We start from the raw sequence: 22,641 nt of genomic DNA, 5'->3' as shown, positions 1-22,641 counted from the left end.
CTCAGTGCAATTATCCTCTGTTATAAGAGGAGGTAGCTTCATCCCTAATTCTGCTGCCCGAGCAGGCTGGCTGTATCTTGGTGGGCTGAGGCAGAAGATACTTTATTATTTCACTATATTATACAAAAAATGCTGTTTTTATCATAATCGTTTGGTAGTGGTAGCTCTATTGGAAAATGCTGAAAGAGACAGATGCGTTTTGAAAAAGCTCAGCAGAAACCTAGGCAATTCCTGCAGGAGCCTGAGATTTCCACCTGCAGTTTGCTTGAACCTTGCTTTCATGCAGAAGTGTGATCCAGAAATTGAACATCTGCCTTCTAGATCAAATTCACAATTGTCAGAGTTCACAATATATTTCCAATTCTGATCCAACTTGTTCAAAACATTATTTACCTATGTTTACCTTACAGATCTACTATTTAAAGTACTCAGTGCCTGAAGTTAGTCCTCAGGAGTTTGCACTGCACCGTACTTTTCCAGCCCCATGGTGATACAGATAGAATATTCCAAAAGGGACATGATGTAGCATTCTAGAAAATCTGGTGAAAGAGTCCTTCTTCGTGAATAAGGAACACTGAAAATAATGTTAACTTGCTATTAATGTTTGGAAAGCCACAATATTCCTATTAGCTGAACCCTGCATGTTAGCAATTCATATCCAATATGAAAATCCAAACATCATTTGCGCATTCACCACATACGACCTGCATAGCCTTTCATTGTTCTTATAGGGTCCTGCATCTCTTGTGTCTTGGTAGAAGGCACTATCAAGCCAGGGGCGGAGTTAATGAGGACATCCAATCATGAGTGAGGCACCCGTGGCAAAAAGGGGTGTTACACAGCTTTAAATTTCAGCTCAGAGAGCCAGTGGACAACCTGCCGAAAACAGTCGGGAGAGTGGGAAAGCAAACTGCTCAGATCTTTCCCCTACACACCTCCAACGGGGTTCCTTTATGTATTCCCACTTCGCTCAGGTTATTACCAGCCAGTCAACATATTCAAAGCCCAGGTTAGTTGGCTGTATAGGTACTTTAATAAGGCTTTGTGTGTTTTCAGTTCATGGGAAGAAGAGGGGTGGAAAAGCAGGAGCACAACAAATATCTCCTGTCCAATGACATGACACAAGCACCGATCACCATTATATGGAACAAGAAAAGTACCTCAAATAAGGCCAGGTTCCGGTCATAGTAGTCTTCTCTCTTGACAGCTTCAGAATTGTTGAGGAAAGGACGGTTCTCTTTGTGGTTGCCATGACCTGCACAGAAGAATGTTGTGAACATATTTAATAAAGAAGTACTGAATTTGTTTCAAACATACACATTTCTATTACGGTGTTGTTGCTATTTATTTATTTATTATGTTCACATTCGAATTCGCTTGGCATGTGCTTTTCTCACAATAGTGCACTGATGATGGATATTTGAATTTGTGGCTATTGATGACACCTGGGTGCAGTGTGGTACTTTAGAGCCTAAGGTGGTGAACATCACACGGTATTTGGGAAGAGAATAAAAGGTGTGCCTCACCCTCTGAGATACATGGTATGTAAGCCCAGATCAGTGATTTATCCTCCCCTCCCCCTTTTTGAGGTGTATAAAACCAAATGTGTTATATGTCCTATATGGTTCCTGCAAAGACTCCCTGGTCCTTATTCAAGGGGGAGCAATGCTGTAACCTGTGCTCATGGCTGCTCCCCTAGCCCAGCCTCAGATCTCACTTCCTTGCACCTCTTTCGGATGCTGCGGATTATATTATATTTGCACCAGCCAGTGTTAAGGCTGGAATACATAATGTGCAGATCATTTGCCAAACCTATGGAAAAAGTCAATAATTTGTGTAGAGTAAAGAAACCTATATTTCTTGCAGACATATCCGAGCCAAAGATTGTGACTTTCCCTACTGATAACTGCTCTTCAAGTAAATCAAGCTGAATTGCCTTCATGCCACCAGAAGACATATACACATCCCTTAATCTGGGAAATGCACATACCAGTGACTTAGATGGCACCTAGCCAAATTAGTAAAGATCTCCATCTACACTCACCACACAGCATAACAACCAAAGAGACACATGTTATGCCAACTGCACTCACGCTGAGGATCCTCCTCAAACATGAAGCAGACTCCGGTCTGTGAATGAATGACAGATCCAGGAGTCAAGATACCAGAATCGGACAACACTGAGAGGTCATACTAACGCCAATATGATGCTAAATAAATCTGCATCTTCATAACCGAAAAGGAACTATAAGATGGCTTTAGCCAGCCGATGGGAGACTAGCTACCGAGAATAATGTTGACACTACCTGGCCAAATGGACTAGAACATGTAGGAAAATAGGAACAGTGGGTGGAGACTACAGGATACACGCAGTCCACTGAAGTCACTAAGGTCATTGAACATACACAATCACCACATTGTCCCATTTTCTGTAGATCTGTAGACAAATGCTGATATTTTCAGTACCTTCAAGCATGGAGTTGGTACTGGAGAACCTATATATATATATATATTTTTTTTTCTATTGATAGCCGTCCTCTGGGTTATTTCCTGATAGAGAATAGTTTGTGTAACCTCTCTAAACAGTCATTTAATTCAGTGATCCGTTTGCTTAAAAATTCATCGTTCTAAGGCTGGAAATTCCTTACTTCAAACCTTGTCCAATTCGCTGGACTAGAAAGCGGTCTAACTCGCTTTTACGGTACTGAAAAGCATCCACGTTTCAACTTTTTTTTTCATAAACCCACCCACATGCTTGTGCTGTGGACAAACATTGGCTAGCAATGATTAAAGGGAAAACCATCACTCCTGAACCTTTTGTATGCAAGAGCATACCTAGGTTTCCTTTTCTTACCAGTACTCTGAAACAGTAACTCATTAAATTATGTGTAACGCACACCTTGCTTCGCTTGTTTCAACAAGTTTTCTGAAACTATTTTTCACAAGCATTTTGTACCCAAGTGCCTATCTTCCTTCGCTTTTTTTATCGTCGCTCAACACAAATTACACTTTTGTTAACAAAATACTTCCATAAATCCCTATTTTGTCTCAAAATCCCAACTTGGGCAGAAATTTGTTATCTCATAATATTATTTATCTTTTTTTTAACAAGAAAATATGTGAAGTTCGTAAGAGTTACAAAATGTGGACATCTTTGTAGCTTCACACACATTCCTAAGTATTATTCATTTATTCAAGTGGATGGTAGCAAAGAAAACAAACATTGAATTGAGTGATTGAGAAAATGCTTGGAAAAGAGGTTTCCAAGTGCTGGCTCTTTGGTAAGGATTTAATTGCTCATATGGTTAATACTGTTAACCCAGGGCAAAATGTAGTCAGGTTCAAATGATGCATCCACCAGAGAAACAAAAAAACATTAATAATAAAAATAAAACAATCAAAATGGCACAGTATTTCACTCAAGCACTACTAAAAGTATAAAAACATTTAGGAAAGTATGGCGTTTGTATGCTACTCAGCTTCAGTCAGTGTTTGACATAATTCTGCATGTCCTAATTCACCTTTTCAAGAAAGAGGAGCTGAACAAACTGGTGAAGGAAGTTTCAAAGACCGGGTCTTAGCTCAAGCAATTAAATACATAAATAAATGACTACATAAATAAATCAATCTATTATTTGCCAAAACAGCTGTAATGTTCCATGAGAGATCCATCAAGTATTTATGGGCAAGAATCCAGAGAAAGGTGAATTAGATTTACATCACCCACTGTAAATTTGAGGCAATTACTAATGGGATGGTACGGTACTCAATCAAGGAAAAAATCTTCATTAATAAATGTGAAGCAGCATGGATAAGTGGTGGCCCAGATAAACACAATACACATATGCAAAGTTAACAATAGGCCTGCAGTCTGTCCCACAACTGGCAGTGTCTTTTAATGCCCACCCTTGTGCACCATGCATTTTGGCACACGTTCCGTGGCATACCCTACCCATTTTGAAGAGCTCTATTGTTGGACGTACACTTTACATATCTGAAACATCAATTAAAAGCATCACCACTTCATGTGTGTGCCAAGACCGTATAAAAGGTTTAGGAAGGTAAAGAGTCCTCAAGTCTCACATATCTTACCGATATTCCTTGACCTTGGCATGTTACACACCCCTGGATAGGACCATGTATGCTGAACATAATCAATATGGAAGAACAATTGCAATACACAAGCTTATGTCCGACTTGTACTCTACAATGCGGTACTTGATGAAGGAGGTCTGGCATAATGTGGTTTATAAATGCAAATCCAATACCATCATTTCCACTTCCACATATGTTCACGAATCATGTAGTTGATAAAGTTGGAATTATATGCTAGAGGATACCAGGATGCGTTACATACAAAATATTAGTAGATCTACTGTATTAAGGCTGCAGGGGCACAAATAGCTTCACTTTCAATAAGTTGATGGAACCATCATCATCCCCAGGAACCAAGCACACCTAAGCATATGCCAATCAACACATTTAGACCCTGTGCCAAGAGAAGTAACACCAAACCTCTGTCTTTCAAGTTTATGAACTGATCATGATGTAGAAGCGGAAGAAAGCCAAAAACGTGATGGGTGAACGCATGAATTAATTTCAAATACCAGCAATTACTCAGGTCCACATCTCAGTCCTTTTTAGGTCTTGCCTGCTGACAGAGCTTGCGTTGTCGCTGCAAAAGTTATTGTTTACAATAAAGGGCTTGGAGCCAGCCCATTTCTTACCTTTCATTGATTTCATTGCCACTCTTCTTTGCTGCCTCCTAATTAGCCAGCCCCTGCTGGGGGTCACTTCCTTTTCTTTCTATGGAGCATGGATCAAGTACAGATTGTTTCCTCTTGATTAGTGTTCATCTGCTGCACTCACTGTGATTGAGGTATTATTTCTTCTTTGCCTCCCACCCATCCCCTATGTTGCTCCTTCACCCCCCCCCCCCTCCCTGGACCCTTCTATAATTCCACTTGTGTATACTGACTTCTGGACTGCTGTAAAGGTAATACACTAGTGGTTAGTGGCTGCTGGTTTGTTGTAATAACTTTCTACTTGTTTTTAGTGGTTGCTGGGTTTCCATACCATTAAATGTGGCAGGCAGCTGAGAAGCTATATTGTTTGACCACGTAGGTCTCATCCGTCAGACAGGACAGCCGTGTTGTACTTTGTTCAGGTGACAGTTGCTTCTTCTGGGGTCTCAGGAATCAAAGCCGACCCCGTTTGATTTTTTTCTGTTAATCAAATAGGTCCACTTTCCAACCCGGTAGCCTGGCACTGCAGCAGTGTAAATGACCTTACCAGTATATATTTGCAGTTAGAATAGGCACGAGTAGGTTTAACATACTTAATGGCGCCTAATCATTAGAATTATTTTTGCTTCTTTAGAGACCTATTCCATTTGTTGTGACCAATTACATTTCACCTTTATTGATGGAAAATTACAGGTTCCAATTCATTGATTGATTCATAAATATACAGATCATATGTTGCTGAGAAATAAGTGTTTTAGGCTGCACTTTAATAACAACATTTTGCCAATGCGTGTCTATTATTCAGCAGTGGCGTAACAAAACTTGAGGGGGCCCCCCTGCAAAGAATATGGAGGGGGGCCCCCCATAATCCGGATTCAGTCAGGAGCCCTCAGGTCAAGGGCCTGCTGCGCGTGCACCAGTGGCGGCCGGTGGATCCCAAAAGTGGTGAACGAAAAGCAGAGATCCAAGCCGAAGGAGCAAGTGAGTACAGCAAGTATACCAAGTGAAAGAGGAGTTCCCAGGGCTGTCCTTCCCAAGTCGGCCCCCCAACCACTCAAATCTCAGCTCCAAACAAATTCAGTCATTTGTCTCCAGAACATCAGCCCGTCGGCCCATGAAAGCAGACACCCCCTGCCACCAAACACTAGCTTTGCATTTTGAAAAACAACCCAGATTCCCTAAATCAAGAAGTCATCTGCATTGTGAAAAAGTTCAACCACTGGCATGAACCACTGCAACACATGGATAGACTCTGCCCTGAAAATCTATGTGTCAAAGTCGCATGTCATATGCGCCAATCCCATGCCAAGAACCACCACCATCAAGCCGAAGCTAGCACGAGGGCTGTGCACCACCACGCAATCAGACAGGAACCACCACTATTATGCCAGGGCCCGCGTTCCACCCGGCCGGGGCACCACCATACCATGGGTGAGCACATTGGGCCGACATGTACCACCACCATGGCAGGGCCAACACTATGTCATGTCATTCCATCTATCAAGAACACAATCATGGAACATCGCTGGTGTTGAAATGGGGCAGCTCTGCAGAATCTCACTAGCGGCCGCGACAAGCTCCCCTCTCTAGCCAGTGATAGCCCTTTCCACACAAAGGCATGTCGTAGGTTCTATGGAAAAGAGAGAACAAGACATGAATGGGTTCCTTGCCTGTCTCGAACAGTCTGCCCACTACCATCACAGCCCCCCCACAGTACACAAGGTCACCCACATGTCGCCTGTACCCCTCCACAGGTCAAATGCATATCAACCATCCTGGAATGGCTACCCACCTAGAAAAGTAAGGAAGACATCACAGAGAACAAAAACAGCTTGACCCATATGCAAGATGCAGGGTCTGCAATAGGCTATGGGGCACTGGCGCACAGCTCCCTGCAGGACAGCTGAGGTCACGACTTCAGAGCCCACCGCGTTTACTCCCTGCCCCATGCCAATTCATGGTCCATGTAGTCCAAGCCCATCTATGCCCTGCAGTATTTCATTGTCTTCCATTCACCACTGTCCACCCACTGTATTTACACCCTGTATTTCATTCTCTCGTACACCGCTGCCCATCCACTGTATCCACACCCCGCAGCACCTCACCGACTCTCATCCACCACTGTCCACCCACTGTACCTACACCTCACTGTCTCATACACCGCCGTCCACCCACTGTATTTACACTCTGCACTTCATTGTCTCTCACACACAAGTTGTCCAGCCACTGCATCTATACCCTGTATCCCATTGTCTCCCATGCACTGCTGTCCACCCACTGCACCCACACCCTGCAGCACTCAATTGTCTCTCATACACCACTGTCCACCCACTGCACCCACACCCTGCATTTCATTGTCTCTCATACACAACTGTCCACTCGCTGTATCCACACCCTGCAGTGCCTCAATGTCTCTCATACACCACTGTCCACCCACTGCATTTACATCCCTTCGTATTTCAATGATTTCTTCATGTCTCTCTTTTCTCAGCCTCCACTAGCCATCTTGGAACAACAAAGTCACAATAAACTACAGCAAAAGAAACATACTTTGGCACAGTCAATAGCTCTGCAACCAACGTCAGACCCATTGGCTTTGCCAACGCTTATTAGATATGACATCCCACATGGATCCTCCCCTTCCGACCCACAATGTCCTTCCCTTCCCATGTGTGTCCCACTCTCTCCCATATGACTCCGGCGACAATTTGCTACACTCCAGGCCCATCCACTTCCCCGAATATATCTCTATCATTCTTGGCACACTGTTGGTGCTCTGTGGGCTCACTCCACGCCCCACTAGACTTTAACCACCAATCCATAACAGGCTCTCTATTGGATTCCTCAACAAAAAAACATTACCAATTTGAACACCAAGAAATAGAATTCATAGGGAAACAAACAAAACAAAAAGTGCACAGCATGGGCGGAAACTGAGTACCCAAAATGCATTAAAAAAAAGAGAAAATGTGCTGTGGAACCAGGGAACGACCCTCCCCAACTCCATAGCACTCCGGAGGCCCCCAAAATGTGAGCCTCTCAGCCAAGCTGGAGTCAGTGGCATAGCACGAGCCCCACGCGCCCAGTCTTCATGATTCAACAAGCGTCCTGCTGGCGAAAGTTACAGATCTGTGCGGCTTAGCTGCTTTCAATCCATGCTGCTGCTGCTGCGCCCTGACTGCTGAGTGTTAGAGAGGTCGAAACTTAGCCACACATCACCCTCAGCCAAAGCCTTACCTGTGAAGCGGAAGCAATTCCAGGGGCCTCCCAGGTCCGCTTTTATTTCATTTCAACTGTTGAATTCATCATCTTGGCCCTCGGCGCGCGCAGCAACAAGTGAAAGTCCCTGGTGGCCCCGCCCGGCCGGGGCCCGGCATGCGCGTGTGCACCACCACTCCACCATTACTAACCAATTGGAGGCACGTCGGGACCAATACATAATGAAGATGCTGTGTGGCTGGCCGTGGCGTGCGCTGTGCGCACCATTTAATGTATGATTGAACTTCAATCATGAATTAAATGATACGTGTGGCGTGTGCACACAGAGTCAGACTTGAGGCTTGTTGTTGGGCTGAGTGAGGGGCCCCTGTCTGGAGCGTGGGGGCCCGAGGCCCCCCCGCACTGCGGGGTCTGCGGGGGCCTGTGTTACGCCCCTGTTATTCAGAGCAAAGGTCTCCTGCCTCATTCAGCCTGATCTTAAATTCACGCTAATCCAAATTACCTTGCGCGCACTGCATGGCCAACTCGGCGATGCAGCGCGTGCAAGGTACATTGTTTTATTTATTTAATTACTTACCTTACTCCTGTCCATCGTATTTCGTACTTCACTGGAGAACCCACCCTGTCCCTCCCCCGCCTCACCACCCCGCAGCACTCCCACGGGGAGCAGCCACTGATTAAAACCCAAAACTAATCAAGTGACATCTAAATGTAAATGTCATATGAACATATTGAGTAACATAGATCCTTACATTGATACGCAAAGTAAAAACTCCCTAGTTAGCAAGATTATTTTACTCCGGTTCAAATATGTTTATAACTACTGCAGAACAGGTCTGCTTTACCCACCACTTTTAGTGGGATAAAGCACTGGCAATGCAAATAGGTCTGATTTACAACAATTTGCTTCGTAAGTGGTGAGCTAAGGCATTGAATAGCTCCTCGTACATGCTCTCAGCCACTCATCCTTGTGTTTATGCATCTATGCATCTATTCATCCACACACTATCTTTAGTCTTGTAGTCACTACCTCATCCCTCCACAACACACACACGAACTGAGCAAACACATGCTACATTAATTAAAAGAAAAAAAGTAGGAAACATTTAAAATACCGCAGTCTAAACAGAGATGAAATACTTGCAATAATAAAAGTAATAAAACATCAAACTAACAAGCGGAGTCAACTTGAAATTATATTGTGCATGAAATGTCATTGTTATAACCATCTAGAATGTCCTCAGCTGCCAAGTTTCCTAGGTACATGCGTGATTAGTTAATCCAGTCCAGATTTTCTTAGAATTATGGGACTGGTAGTCCTTGTTTTATGCTGGACTAACAGACAAGTCTCAGAAAAAAACAGGCTTGGACTAACTAATCACACATGGGACTGTGAAACATGGCAGCTGCGAAAGTCTGACGCGTTGCTTGTAACAAAGAGAGTGTGCTTTTATGATTACTTTTGTTTTATTTACAAGAGTACGAGGAGCACCTAAAGCTGCAAAACGACACCTACAAATTTCTTTAATACATGCACAGCCAAATACTACACATAATCTTACAATTAAGTAAAAAGGAAATACTGTTGACAAATCAGCATACAACCCAACCCCTCATGAGATTATTACACTGTGCATGTTCTTGCTCCAAGATTTAACTGGGGAGGAGGGCTAATAAACACAAAAGCACTTGCCTAGGACTGTAATTTGTGGACCTACACGCTTTAACACAGTATTACAGAATTCCGCCCTCAAAGAGCTACTCACATTTTGAATAAATAATCCAGGACTACTGCCTTCATCGTAACTTCTCATAATAAACAGGTCAGACATGTAGAATCTGGCCAAACCTTTTCCAATGAATCAAGCAAGCCTATAGTCTTTATCTCTAGTTTTTACTTTAATCAGTTTAGGGAAACCATACTGAGCAAAGACTTTCCAACAAGGCAATCATCAGGCACATAGTCATAAAATAAAACAAGCATTTACAATGCAATGGTTTCGCCTTTGGAAACATTAGAGCTATTGGCATTGTAAATGACAACATTTGTATTTATGTGTTGGTTTTGTCATTTACATTGCCATTAGCTTAATCTCTCGCAATGTGAGACCTATTGTACCCTACGGACGAGCTCAGCAGACAGCAATTACTACCACACACACACACCCAGAGCCACACACACACCCAGAGCCACACACACACACACACACACACACACACCCAGAGCCACACACACACCCAGAGCCCCACACATACACACACACACCCAGAACCCCACACATACACACACCCACCCAGAACCCCCCCCACACACACACCCAGAGCCCCACACATACACCCACCCACCCAGAGCCCCCCACACACACACACCCACCCAGAGCCCCACACACACACACACCCACCCAGAGCCCCCCACACACACACACCCACCCAGAGCCCCACACACACACACACACCCACCCAGAGCCCCCCCACACACACACACACCCACCCAGAGCCCCACACACACCCACCCACCCACCCAGAGCCCCACACACACCCACCCAGAGCCCCACACACACACACACACACACACACCCACCCAGAGCCCCACACACACACACACCCAGAGCCCCACACATACACAAACACCCAGAGCCCCCACACACACACACACCCAGAGCCCCACACATACACACACCCACAACCCCACGCATACACACACCCACCCAGAACCCCACACATACACACACCCACCCATAACCCCCCCACACACACACACACAGAGCCCCACACACACACACACACACCCAGAGCCCACACACACACACACACAGAGCCACACACACACACACACATCCCAGAGCCCCACACACCCAGAGCCCCACACACACACACCCACCCACCCAGAGCCACACACACCCACCCACCCAGAGCCACACACACCCACCCACCCAGAGCGCCACACACACTCACCCAGAGCCACACACACTCACCCAGAGCCACACACACACACCCAGAGCCCCCCCACACACACACCCAGAGCCCCCCCACACACACACCCACCCAGAGCCACACACACCCACCCAGAGCCCCCCCCCCACACACACACACACGCCAGGCGAAACCTAAAAAGTATAACAAATGAAAATGCAGAAGGAATAGGCAATATACAAAATGTACAACCTCTTTTTACAAACTACTGTAGCAGAACCACAACAGTGCTAACCTGAACATTACAAAGAAAATGCAGTTTATTCTACGGACTGAAAATCACTTTAAATGCTTTCGACTGTCTCATGGAAAAGAATAGAAGAAGTGTGTACACAAAATCACAAATTTAACATAAAGGTTTATCCACCCACTCCTTGACCACCGCTTCCCACAAAAATCCACTGGCCAGCAGTAGTAGAGCCTCGCTTTAATAATCCCTGTGCATAAAAGGGTGAGGCAACTCACAATCATAGCACCTTTACACCTGAATTGGAGGTTAAACAGGACACACCTAACTAGGAAGCACCAGAGGGTTTATGGTTATGAGTAGAGCAAGGCTCAAGAATGAGTGCAAAAAAGTTGGTGGCAAGGTGGAGGGAGTTCGGTGAGAGGTTGCAGAAAGCAGCAACGTGACGAGAAATACATGAGCCTACTCCATGTTTGAGGAAATAAGATTCTTAGTCCGTGTCGGATCAAACCTTTGAGTGGGTACTTGCACACTCAACGGCATGGGATAAGTCTGCCGCGACAGGATGATGTACTGTATGCGCTATCACAAAAGTGTATTTTAGGTGACAAAGTGCCCTTTCACTTTCAACCGCACACCAGAATCAAATGCAAACATCAAAAGTTTAGCCCGCAGACTTAATAAACAAAAGTTATTATAATTCTGAATTTAAAAAACAAAACCCGTCAGATGAGCATGTTTAAATCAGAATGCAACAAAAAGGTTTAGTGTATTGCCAAAAAAACACCACATGTAATGTCTGGCTAGCTGTGGTAAAGCATGAGTGTAATAGAGACTACGAAAATTCAGGTGGAGTAAGTAAAATTGACAAGTAGGCACGTTAGTGCAAATTGGTTGCATGCATTAGCTTATGAGAATGTGTTACTGGTTATACAAGAAAATTATGTATTTCCAAAAAAACACATGTAATGTCTTGCTAGCTGTGTTAACTGAGGAGTGTTTGGGTAGAACTTCACAAAGCTTACACCGGGAGACCACATAATAAAACATTTATTTGATACACATGCTTTAGCTTTTAGGAAGACCATGCCACCCCCACCAGCTCTCAGTGCTCTCTGCCTAGACAAATAATCTGGCCTAGAGGAGGATGAAAATACTTGTGACAGACACTCGCACACTTCAGGGTTATAAATATAGCAGAGTGTTCGATTTCATTAATGCACAGCGGAAGGTCCCAAAAAGCATGCTCCTACATTAAATGCAAATTGCACAAAGCAGAGTGTCCCTGAACTGAGTCCCGCGCTAACAAAGCATGAACAAAGCACACAAACAAACCCTTGAGCGAAGTGGTGGCGGTGAATCCTAAAAGCATACACCTACATGAAAAGAAAATCGCACAAAGTGTAGCATCCAAAACATATCTCCGTGGTTCGCAGGGACGGTGGCCGGGGGGGCAGTGGCGTGGGAGGTTGCAGCATAGCGCGGGCGGCACACGGACAGCGGGAGGGGGGGGGAACGGGCAAACGGACAGTGGGGGCTAGTTTTCTTTCTTAAAGGAACAGAGGGCCTGGTTCAAGATTGGAGAGATAAGGAAGCATGGCAGGGAAAGGGTGAATGAGGTACAGGTGCAGCCTACTTCTCACAACCGCTGTCATCAGCGCACCTGATGCAGGTGCACTCGGACCCAGGAGTGTGAGCTGCTCAAGTCACCCCAGGTTGGTGAACAGTGTTTTTTCTGGGGGGTTTTGGTTGATGCATTTCCTCTTTTAGAAGTTTCACATTTAGTGAATCAGTGAATCATGGTCTATATAAAAAGTACCCCTGAAATGAGCAAAAACAAGTTTGAAGAGCTCTGTCCAAAGCGGAGTTTCAGGCAGCAGCATCATCAATGCGCACATGTCCGAGCATATTTCAAGCAGGAACCACGTCCACAGCTTCTTGGAAACCGTGGCGCTACTGGTCAAGAATGAGTTAACATGTTTATCTTGCGGAGGAAGAAGCTCCAGAGAGCCCTGACTATCAGCCAAAACACGTGGGATTGTTTGGGAACCAAATGACGCTTCTATGGGGGGAGAAAGTTCCAAGAAGGCGGTCGACGCGCTGACGTGGAAACAGAGCAATGAGAGACAAGGGGCTGGTAAACACGGTTTCCAATTCACTTAGGCGACAGACAGTGGGCCGCCTTAAAATTCCCCATCCATTAGAGGCCCGGGGGCAGCTCGCTGTGTGCACAGCCCAGGAGGGACAGTGAACAGAGGCGAGGCCGGAGGGAGAGCTCGGGAGCTTTAATGAACTTATGTTAGCACTTACTTCGAACACGTGTAGCATAGACGCCTGCACAGCTGGACTTGGAGTGCTGGCTTTAAGCTAGGTTAAATATAAATTACAAGTCCTATCCTTTATAATAATAGCTGCGAAAGTGAAAGCAGTAACCTGATCCAAAACAGATAGCAGGCTGAGCGCGCTGTCTGGACCTGGAGAATAGGGTTCGAGGCTCGGCGTGGGCTGCATTATTTAAATAATAAAAAATTAACAGCGAGTTCGGAGTTGGGGTGGGGAAGAGACAAATTAAAACAAGCAACAGTAAACACACATTGCCAGCCCTACACCAAGACACAGATCAAGGCAGTAAACAACCATCACGCTCGACGTGCGGGCAGTCCCTTATCTATCGTGGTCTCCCCTTCCCATTGGCTGGAAGGTAAAATTCCAGCCAATGGGAAGAGGAGAGGGCGGGACTTAAAAAAAGACACGGAAACGCCCCCCAATCGCGTTCCGACGAGGAAATAGTGACTGACAGCCAATCTCTTCCAATGGCTAGCCTCCATTTATGGAGCTAGCCAATGGAAGACAGAGGCGGGACGAAGCCCTATACTGTAGGACATAAGATTCCGCCCTGGGCGGAGCACCTGCTTTGCAGTGCTACGGCCAGGGCGAAACCTAAATAAAAAAGACAGAACTGCAAACAGCAAAACAAAATAAAACTACTTCAAGAAAGTCTAAAATTATTCCCTAAGTGCAACTTTTCAAAAACAGTTTTTTCTCTTTTGTTTAATAGGGTAGTACTAACACCAAGACCCTGCCTAATATAGCAACCTGCAGGACATGGGACATCAATTTACCAAAATGTCAGAGGTAGCAGAAGAGACAGCACATGCCATTTGACCTTTACATTCACTCAAACACACATGCTTTAACGTACACACACATTTACTCATATGCACACTGTCTCTTACATATGGACAGTCTCACCCGCAAGCACACACACAACATACATTTAAGACAATTTTTAACTTACCTCAGAACCAAAATAGGGTCATATTCCAGCTAATTGGGGTTCATTTATTTACCACACTAATAGTGAATAATAAGATATTCTTCACAATTTAAAAAATTTTTTTAAAGAGTTTTATATAGCGCAAACTAGATCCAAGAAATCAGGTATAAGAGCGCTTTACATAGCACCAGTTTTTTTTACAGAAGGATTTTTTTGTTAGGCACGGGGAGATTAAGCGATTCACCCAGAATCACAGGATGTTTAGCGTCGTTGCTGAGACTCAACCCCGGTTCCCCACGTTCGAGGTCGACCGCTCCAGCCTTAAGGCTACATCTCTGCCCAAATTAGTGTAATAAAAAACTGACTGAAAACAGGGAAGTGATGCTTCATACAGCATCCATAAGGAAGCGCTGCCCCTGTGTTCCTTGCACGGACTTTGCCACCTCTGAGGTCAGAGGTCGTAGAAGCAGTGCAGGTGTCGCAGAGGCAGTGCAGGTGTCGCAAAGGGAAGTCAGGGGTCGCAGCTGCGATCATAGTGACCCCTAAATTATGTCCAAGCTGTAGGATTTTAAGCAAAACCATAACGTGCAAACTTCTTTAACAATTGACAATGTAATACTTATTGGCTTTAACACGTTTTTCACAAAAACTATGCAAGGTATACAGCAATTGATGTAACCATTTATAATAAACAGGTCAGAGCTATTGCATCGGACATAACTTTTCCCAAAAAAACAATGAGACCTATATACTAGATCATTCAATGCTTTCCCACAAGACATAGCAAGCACTTTTTTTTCAGTGGAAACACACATCTGCCCAGTCAAAATCTCATTGATTATTCTGGTGATACCCTAAGGCTTAGCAAAAAGCCGCACACCAGACCTAGAAAGGGCCCAGACATCTACAGGGCATTGACACCAGAGTTACAAGGATCCCATCCAGGACCTTTATTTAAACACATAAAGGTTTGCTTTCAGTTGTATTAGTACAAGTGATTCAGGTGAAGTGAACTGAGACTACAACTCAAAGAACATGTTGAGTTGTTAAAGGCAAGGCCTGAATTTCACAATGGTAGTACCAATGACATTGTACTATAATCCCAGTCACTTGTATGTAGCGCTTACTACCCCTGACAAGGCTTTCAAGTGCTATCTCTAAGGCAGCAGGAAAGCTCAGCATGTTAATCGTTCCTCGTAGAAAAATGCAGATAGCTGCAAGTCAGGAGTTCAAATCCCAACAAAGACAACACAGCCTTCCATCTATCGAAGGTCAGTAGAGTGATTACAGCTACATTTGATACAAGTTAAATTTCTAGCATGTAGTGCATTGAAAGGGCAGAAGTGTGGTATGAAACGCTATATAAACATAAGTAATTACTATTAACATTATCTGCTGATCTAATTCAAGATACACATTTTAATTGGCATCTGGAAGTCAAATAAATGATTGGGAGAAGGGCTGATGAGAGCAGTAGGGGCCACCAGCTGGGGTACAGTGCTTAATTTGAGCCGGTGGTTTCTGGTGCTCAGCACCAGCACTTAATTGTTAACACTGGCACTTATAACAGTCTGCCACATGGTTGTGCAGTCTATCTAATGTATAGATAAGTACAACAGCAGTAGCTTATGAATTCATTAGTCATTAAAAATTACTAATACCTACCGCCCAAGCCATTCATTACTTTCGGGCATTGAATTGTCACACTAGGAGTGCGATGGTTAGTAGCACTGTATTTGGCAGCACTGGCAGGAACTATGGGTGGCACAAGCTGCAGTGGCCTCCTGATGAGGGTGTTACATCTGGCTTATGTCTGGCATTTCCCTTGCTTAGATTTCCCCATTGCTTAGCCACTGTATCTGGTAGAATGTTTGATGACACCTTAGAATGTTTGGTACCTGACTGGTCTGTGGAGAGGCAGTTGATGGCAGGCAGGCTGAGCGACAGAAGAACTGCTCCTGGTGGGGTTTTATATTTACTTCTACTTCTATCTTTATTATTATTTTTACCTGGAACTAAGCTTCAATAAATCATACCTATTTATACATACTGGATTTAAGAACTTTATTTGCTACAGAGGGCCCTGGCACTTAAGGGTTTTACAAGTGAAACACTGCTGTTATAGTAACGCTAGACTGCACCTGAATGGCTTAACTAGCTGGCTAAAAGATAAACATACTTTCTTAGTGCTTAACCACAGGGTAGTTTACCTTTATTATTCTATCGACGTCTCAGCAAGGATTCCCACCATGTGCCATTTCGGATACATTCTGTGTCTTATTCAAATGACAGTTACTAATATACGTGCAGCCTGCCTTCCTTCAGTACATTTGACTATTTAAGCACAGAGCAAGTCAAGAAACAAAATGTAGCCTTTAGATTTTAGGAAAGAAAAGTACTGCTTCTTCATGGCACACGTTGGCATTACAGAAACCAGCCAAGTACCTATTGATATGTTTAGAAGCTGTTCACAAGGAAAACTAGCCTTTAAAATATCATGCTGTCAACTGAGTTTAAAGCAAAAAGATAATAGTTCAACATCTTGGTGGTTTTTAACACTTATGATTAATAGACCGGTTTTGACTTCCCAGGTTTTTTTAATTAAAGCCAGCCTTTCTGATGAAAGTGAACTCTGCACATTAATAAACCGCTCCTTTGAATTCAAGAACATTTGTGGCTCAGCCATAGCACAGATTAATTAAAAAAAATAACATTTTAAAAAACTTACCTTTTTATCGCTTGTTTTCACCTCAAATACAGGACCATCTCCTCAGTCTGTTCAACTCTCTTGGATAGCATCAGCTTGACCCCTACGATGACTAGAGCTGGAATAGTTCTTATACCCAAGCCAGGGAAGGACCAGATGCTATGCACATCCTACCGCCCTATCTCTCTCCTCAACACAGATGCCAAGATTTACACCAAACTCTTGGCAAACCAATTGGAGGCATACCTCCCCCGCCTGACAGACCCAGATCAAGTAGGATTCATACACCACTGCCAAGGGGCTGATAATATCCATAATTTAGCCCAACTGGTGGAAAAGGTCCAGCAACAAAATATCCCAATGTGTCTTCCTCACTTGATGTTCCTCTCTTGTGTTATTCTGTAACCAGTTTCACCTTACCTAAAGCGCCGGGATTCTCTTTTTGAGTAACCGTTGCGCTATATTAAATAAAAAATAACATAACATAACATAACATAACATAACATAACATGTTGAGAAAGCATTTGATAGGGTGGACTGGACCTTTCTCAGAGCGGTCCTACAGATGATTGAGCTTAGACCGATCATGGTATCCCGGATAAGGGCATCTTACATTGCCCCTTCGGTGAAAATTATGATCAACGGGCTACTTTCCCTTCCAGTGAATATTCACAGGGGCACCAGACATGGATGCCTGGCCTCCTCTCTGCATTTTGCCCTAGCAGTAGAACCCCTAGCAATAACCATTGGTAGGTCCTCCATAATCAAGAGCATTCCTTTCGGTGGTAATGATGATCACAAGGTTGTGCTATTCACAGATTATCTACTGCTCACCCTGACCGATCCCAGGGAATCCCTCCCAGCACTAATCTCACTCCTCCACATGTTTGAGCACATCTCGGGCCTCAAGATTAATACAGCTAAGTCGCAAGTGCTGAATCGAACACTCCCCCCGCAGAAGGTTCCTGAGCTGCGCTCATTCACCCCGTTCCAATGGGCTCCTCATTTGATTTGGTAGCTGGGCATTAATGTTACTCCGTCACTGGCCACTCTGACTGGAGTATGATACTACATATGTTAGGGGCAACCAAACAGGTCATCGCCCTTCAATGGAAGAAATCCTCAACCTCCCCAGCTTCGCTGTGACTCACTTGCCTCTGGCACACCTTGGAAATGGAGCTCTTAACCTGCGTATCACACACTCTGGTACTAAATTCACACACATATGGCAACCCTTGCTACAACATCTGTCTAAACTAGAACATTGGCATTCCACCTCCTCATTTGCATGCTTTACAGCTCTTTGAAGGTTCTCTACTACCATGTGAGGCTGAACACCAACACACGAAGCATCCTACACTAACATTGGAGAGGGACCTTTTATCTACTCCATCTACCCTCCTTCACTGCACTATTATCACCCCTCTTGGTATCTATGCATGCACCCTCAACAACTACCGGTCACGGCTAGGCCTTAAGTGACGACCCTTATTGGCGCTACCCTTTCCTTCCCCTTTCAGCCTTCCCCTGTTCTCTTAAAGTATCCTCTGTTGTTGGACACTGGTGGAAACATACTTTTGTGGCAAAGCCCTTTTTCTTATTTGGGCCAACTAACCATACCATGCACGCTATTCTGCAGAACTTCTCAATGCTTTACTGAATATGCCCAGTAAAATAGCTTTTTACTGGAAATGCTACCACAGGGACTGGTGGGAATGCTACTCGCTGCATGGCAAGGTATAAATTGCTAATAAATCTAGCTTTGACCGCTCACCACAGTTTAAAGGGAATTACTACATGTGTACAGGTGTAGTGCTTGGCTACGGCCCGAATAATTTCTTGTGTAGCCAGAAGCGTACTCACAGGCTCCACCAGGGTGTTAATTGTTTGTATGATTGATAACAGCACTCATGTACAATAAATGTGTTCACAGTAGTATGAAAACAATAAAACAAATTTAAAGATTTAAAGAAATCTTGTTCTCAGGGAAGGGACCTACACAACAAAAAACATGGATTTTGAATAATTTCCAGAGAAAGACTTGCCATAAAGTTCAATCTTTGATAACGTTTTTCAGAGTTCCTGTAAATGTTGCTAAACATATTTTTTTTAGTCACTGAAATTGTTATCAACCACTATGATTTTCAGCCAGATGGCACAGAACAGTGCATCCTGGGCATTAGCAGTGGAATTATCATTTATTACCGCACACGTAGTTCTTTTCGATACTATGGGATCAGTAGATAGAATGCCAACGACATAAGGAACAACACTACCTCCAATTCTATTGCTCCGATTAGGATACTCCTTCCTATGCATAACATTCAACACAAATATTCCCCATAGAAGGAATGGACATATTTGAACAGAACTGGAAACCTAACAGGACAACAATGTGCCATCACTGCTACCATGTTGTGGTACACCTTCACAAATGGCTCTGGAGTAAAATCAAAGGAGTGAGTTCCATAGAGATCTAGTGGCATCTAAGGGTTTGGGCAGTAACTTCGCTATGCAGAAGAAGTTTGTGGAATTTTGCACAACTGTGCTCCTCTCTGAGTGCGAAGTTCAGCAAAAAACTCTGATTCCACTGCATAGTGGAATTTGCCCACACCGCCCACTATTAGTGGTTTCCACAAGCCACTGATGATCCTCGGCCCGCCAAGGAATGGATGTTACGTTTTCATCATGCAGCATTGTGTTCCAGAAATGTGAGGAGAGTGACAGCTTTATAGGACTCTATAACAGTAAAGTGTAAACTCCAAGGGACTCAATACCAGTATTGTGTAAACTCTAAATCACGGCAACGCATCTTGGGCCACCTCGGATTCGGTACAGGCTGTAACCTATTTGAGATGGATCCTGTACTGCCTCTCACCTGTGAAAACTGCTCCTGTTAGCCTCAGCAACAGGTGAGGCACAGCAGACGGCACTCCAGCCTCCATTGTGCAGACCGGCACAGTACGTGTTGGACACGTCTGCAGGAGACTTCAGCAACTCAGGCATGGTAGATTTCTTAGCAGGAATGCACTGTGGGTTCAAGCCTTGCTTTCAATCCATCAGTGCTAATAGAAAGTGCAGCTCAGCATCTTGCTACTTGACCCCCTTTGGAATGCAGCTGTGCCTTCTCTTGGCACTGGCAGACTGAAAATGAGGCTTGAACCACACACTGTATTCCAGCTAAGAACGCTGCCATGCCCGAGTCGCTGAAGGCTCCCATGGACAGTGTCCCTTGAAGGTAAGGCAGATTTTACCTCAAATATCGGAGTATGAATTAAAAAGGTTGATGTTCCCTGTTGATAAGTCTGCGCCCTGTTTGAGGGTGAGGGTGAATTTGTGAGGTGGAATGCGGATGATAGGGAATGCAAACCTTTTTTCATTGGATGCACTTTTTGCTACATATTTTTCTATCCACGTCATGGACGATGCATTGCACTGACTGAGTTGAAACTAACCAAATTTGCCCAAAACGTGAACAAGATTTAATGCAAGAATTTAGTGTGTGTGAGTGTGTGTGTGTGTGTGTGTGTGTGTGTGTGTGTGTGTGTGTGTGTGTGTGTGTATACACTAGGGGTGAGCAAGAGGAGCAACTTCGCCTGCTCGTGGAACTCCTCAAAGTTTTTAGGCATCTCCGCAGATTTCTGGGTAGTGCAACTCCACAAGCTCCGCCTACCCCTATGATTTTACTTTACATCTGAAACAAGACACTCCCAAGAGAGGTTTGGTCTAACAAGATTCTGTTGTGTAGTTCCTAGGAATACCTAGGACCTGCACGTTTTAGATGACCTAAACTGGAGGTCTTGGTGTCCAAACAGACTCCGGATACCCCCACAGGATATGTCAGCAGTTAGACCAGCTAGCTCTACAGTGCCACTACCACCCTGAATTCCAGAGCAGTGTAGATAGTTTCTGGTAACCACTGAACATGGCAACCCAGATTCCCCAGGGATCATGGAAAACAGCACAGTACTTTTTGCTCGGTCACTCATGCTTGCTTATTCTCAGGAAATACACAAGATGGCGATTGGAACTTTTTCAATAAGTATTTATTGGTCCAGCGACAGTCTTGTGCAAAATATATTTACTGCGACAATCAGGAGACAGAAACAGACTAGAGAAATTGCAAGTGCTAATATGGTAAACAGTAGATACATTTCTGCCATAGTGCTGAGAAGATGAACACATACAGTTCAGATAAAACAGTAACGTTTGCATACTCCTATAATGTGCACCCTATGTACTTTACCTTAATGTACCTAGCCTAGATATGTAGGTGTAGCATGTTTATGTAGCCATGGTAGAGAACGAAGGACCCCATCTCTGCTCTGAGTAGGTCACCCGCAAGGGATGTCAGATTGCTGCGTGTTAAAGATTCAGCATGCAGGACCCAGTGTCAGCTTGAAAGGAATTCTCCTCTGATTTGTTGGGGGGGAAAGAGGGTCTTATGTACTAGAGGTGTCACTCCAGGGTTTCTTCTAGCATCATTCATAAATGTTTTTCCAAACAAATGCGATCATGCACAGCGGGCTGTTGGCCAAGGATAAAAAAAAGTTGTGACCCGCATACAGAATAAGTATACAGTGCCTGGGGACAGGTTTATGTGAGTCAGGTACAGCATTGTTATAATAATACAATATGAGCCTGTTTATGAAGAAACAGGACTAACTACTAGATAAAAGGTCACCCGCTCCCAACATAGAATTATAACAATTACTTTTCAAAAATATTTAAACGATAAAGAGCCAACCTAACAACCCTGTCTCACACCAGTAGAAGACATAATTTTATTGTTCTTCAACCCTAAATTTGAAATCTTTATAACAGCCCATGTATTTGGCATCTACTGCCAAGAATGTTGACCTCAATAGGCTTCGGGCATTCAATCAAGGTCCTTAAAAGCAAAAATCTATGAATGTGTAGTGTTATGGACCAACACTCGTATCTTGGCATGGTTGGCCAGGGGTCGGTCGATTCTGCACTGCACAGATTAGAGAATATCTGTTAGAAGCCAGCCTGGAATGGAGATATAATACATGGGATTCTACAATCTCTGTATAACAACAGATCTCTAATTCCTTTCTAATCAGTTACTTGTGACACACTTAATCACAGATTATAAAGAAATGTCAGAACTCAATTGTAATAGTTTATTACAGCAGTGGAGTTCTGACGTCACAATGCCTCCTGTCAATGCCACCAGCTCAGGGGAAAGGCAGGTATGGTCAAAGGCAGGTCTGGTCACTGAGAATAACTAAAGCAGCTGTTTAAAGAAAAAGAACGGAATTTTTGCTTTACTTTCTTTTGCTTTGCTTTTGTAGCTAACAGTCACATGCATAATGGAGATATTTATGGCAGCACGTTTATTTTTTGCACTCATAAAATTATAGAAACCTTGGAATCTTTCTGCACGTTTCTATTCATTCCAAGCAAATGTGACTTTTTTTAAAAACTGTAAGGTGGATTTGTAGAGCACTGCTGGTCATCCAGGAGGGTTTCAAGGCATTGAGTAGGTGAGTGTAGGCATGAGGCGAGG

General features: G+C 44.1%; 1 protein-coding gene across 1 annotated transcript in view; it reads right to left on the bottom strand.

Annotated features, from left to right (window-relative positions):
- Positions 1-22,641, bottom strand: part of SLC12A4 (solute carrier family 12 member 4) — a 533,265-nt gene that overhangs the window by 365,551 nt on the left and 145,073 nt on the right. The window contains exon 2 of the mRNA XM_086945194.1: positions 1,161-1,255. Coding sequence (XP_086801320.1) covers positions 1,161-1,255 — 95 coding nt within the window. The remainder of the gene's footprint in view (positions 1-1,160; positions 1,256-22,641) is intronic.

The sequence above is a fragment of the Lissotriton vulgaris genome, chromosome 12 (assembly GCF_964263255.1).
Source record: "Lissotriton vulgaris chromosome 12, aLisVul1.2, whole genome shotgun sequence".
NCBI lineage: Eukaryota > Metazoa > Chordata > Amphibia > Caudata > Salamandridae > Lissotriton > Lissotriton vulgaris.
Note: the sequence above shows the minus strand (reverse complement) of the source record. Positions and strands in the feature narration are given on the sequence as shown.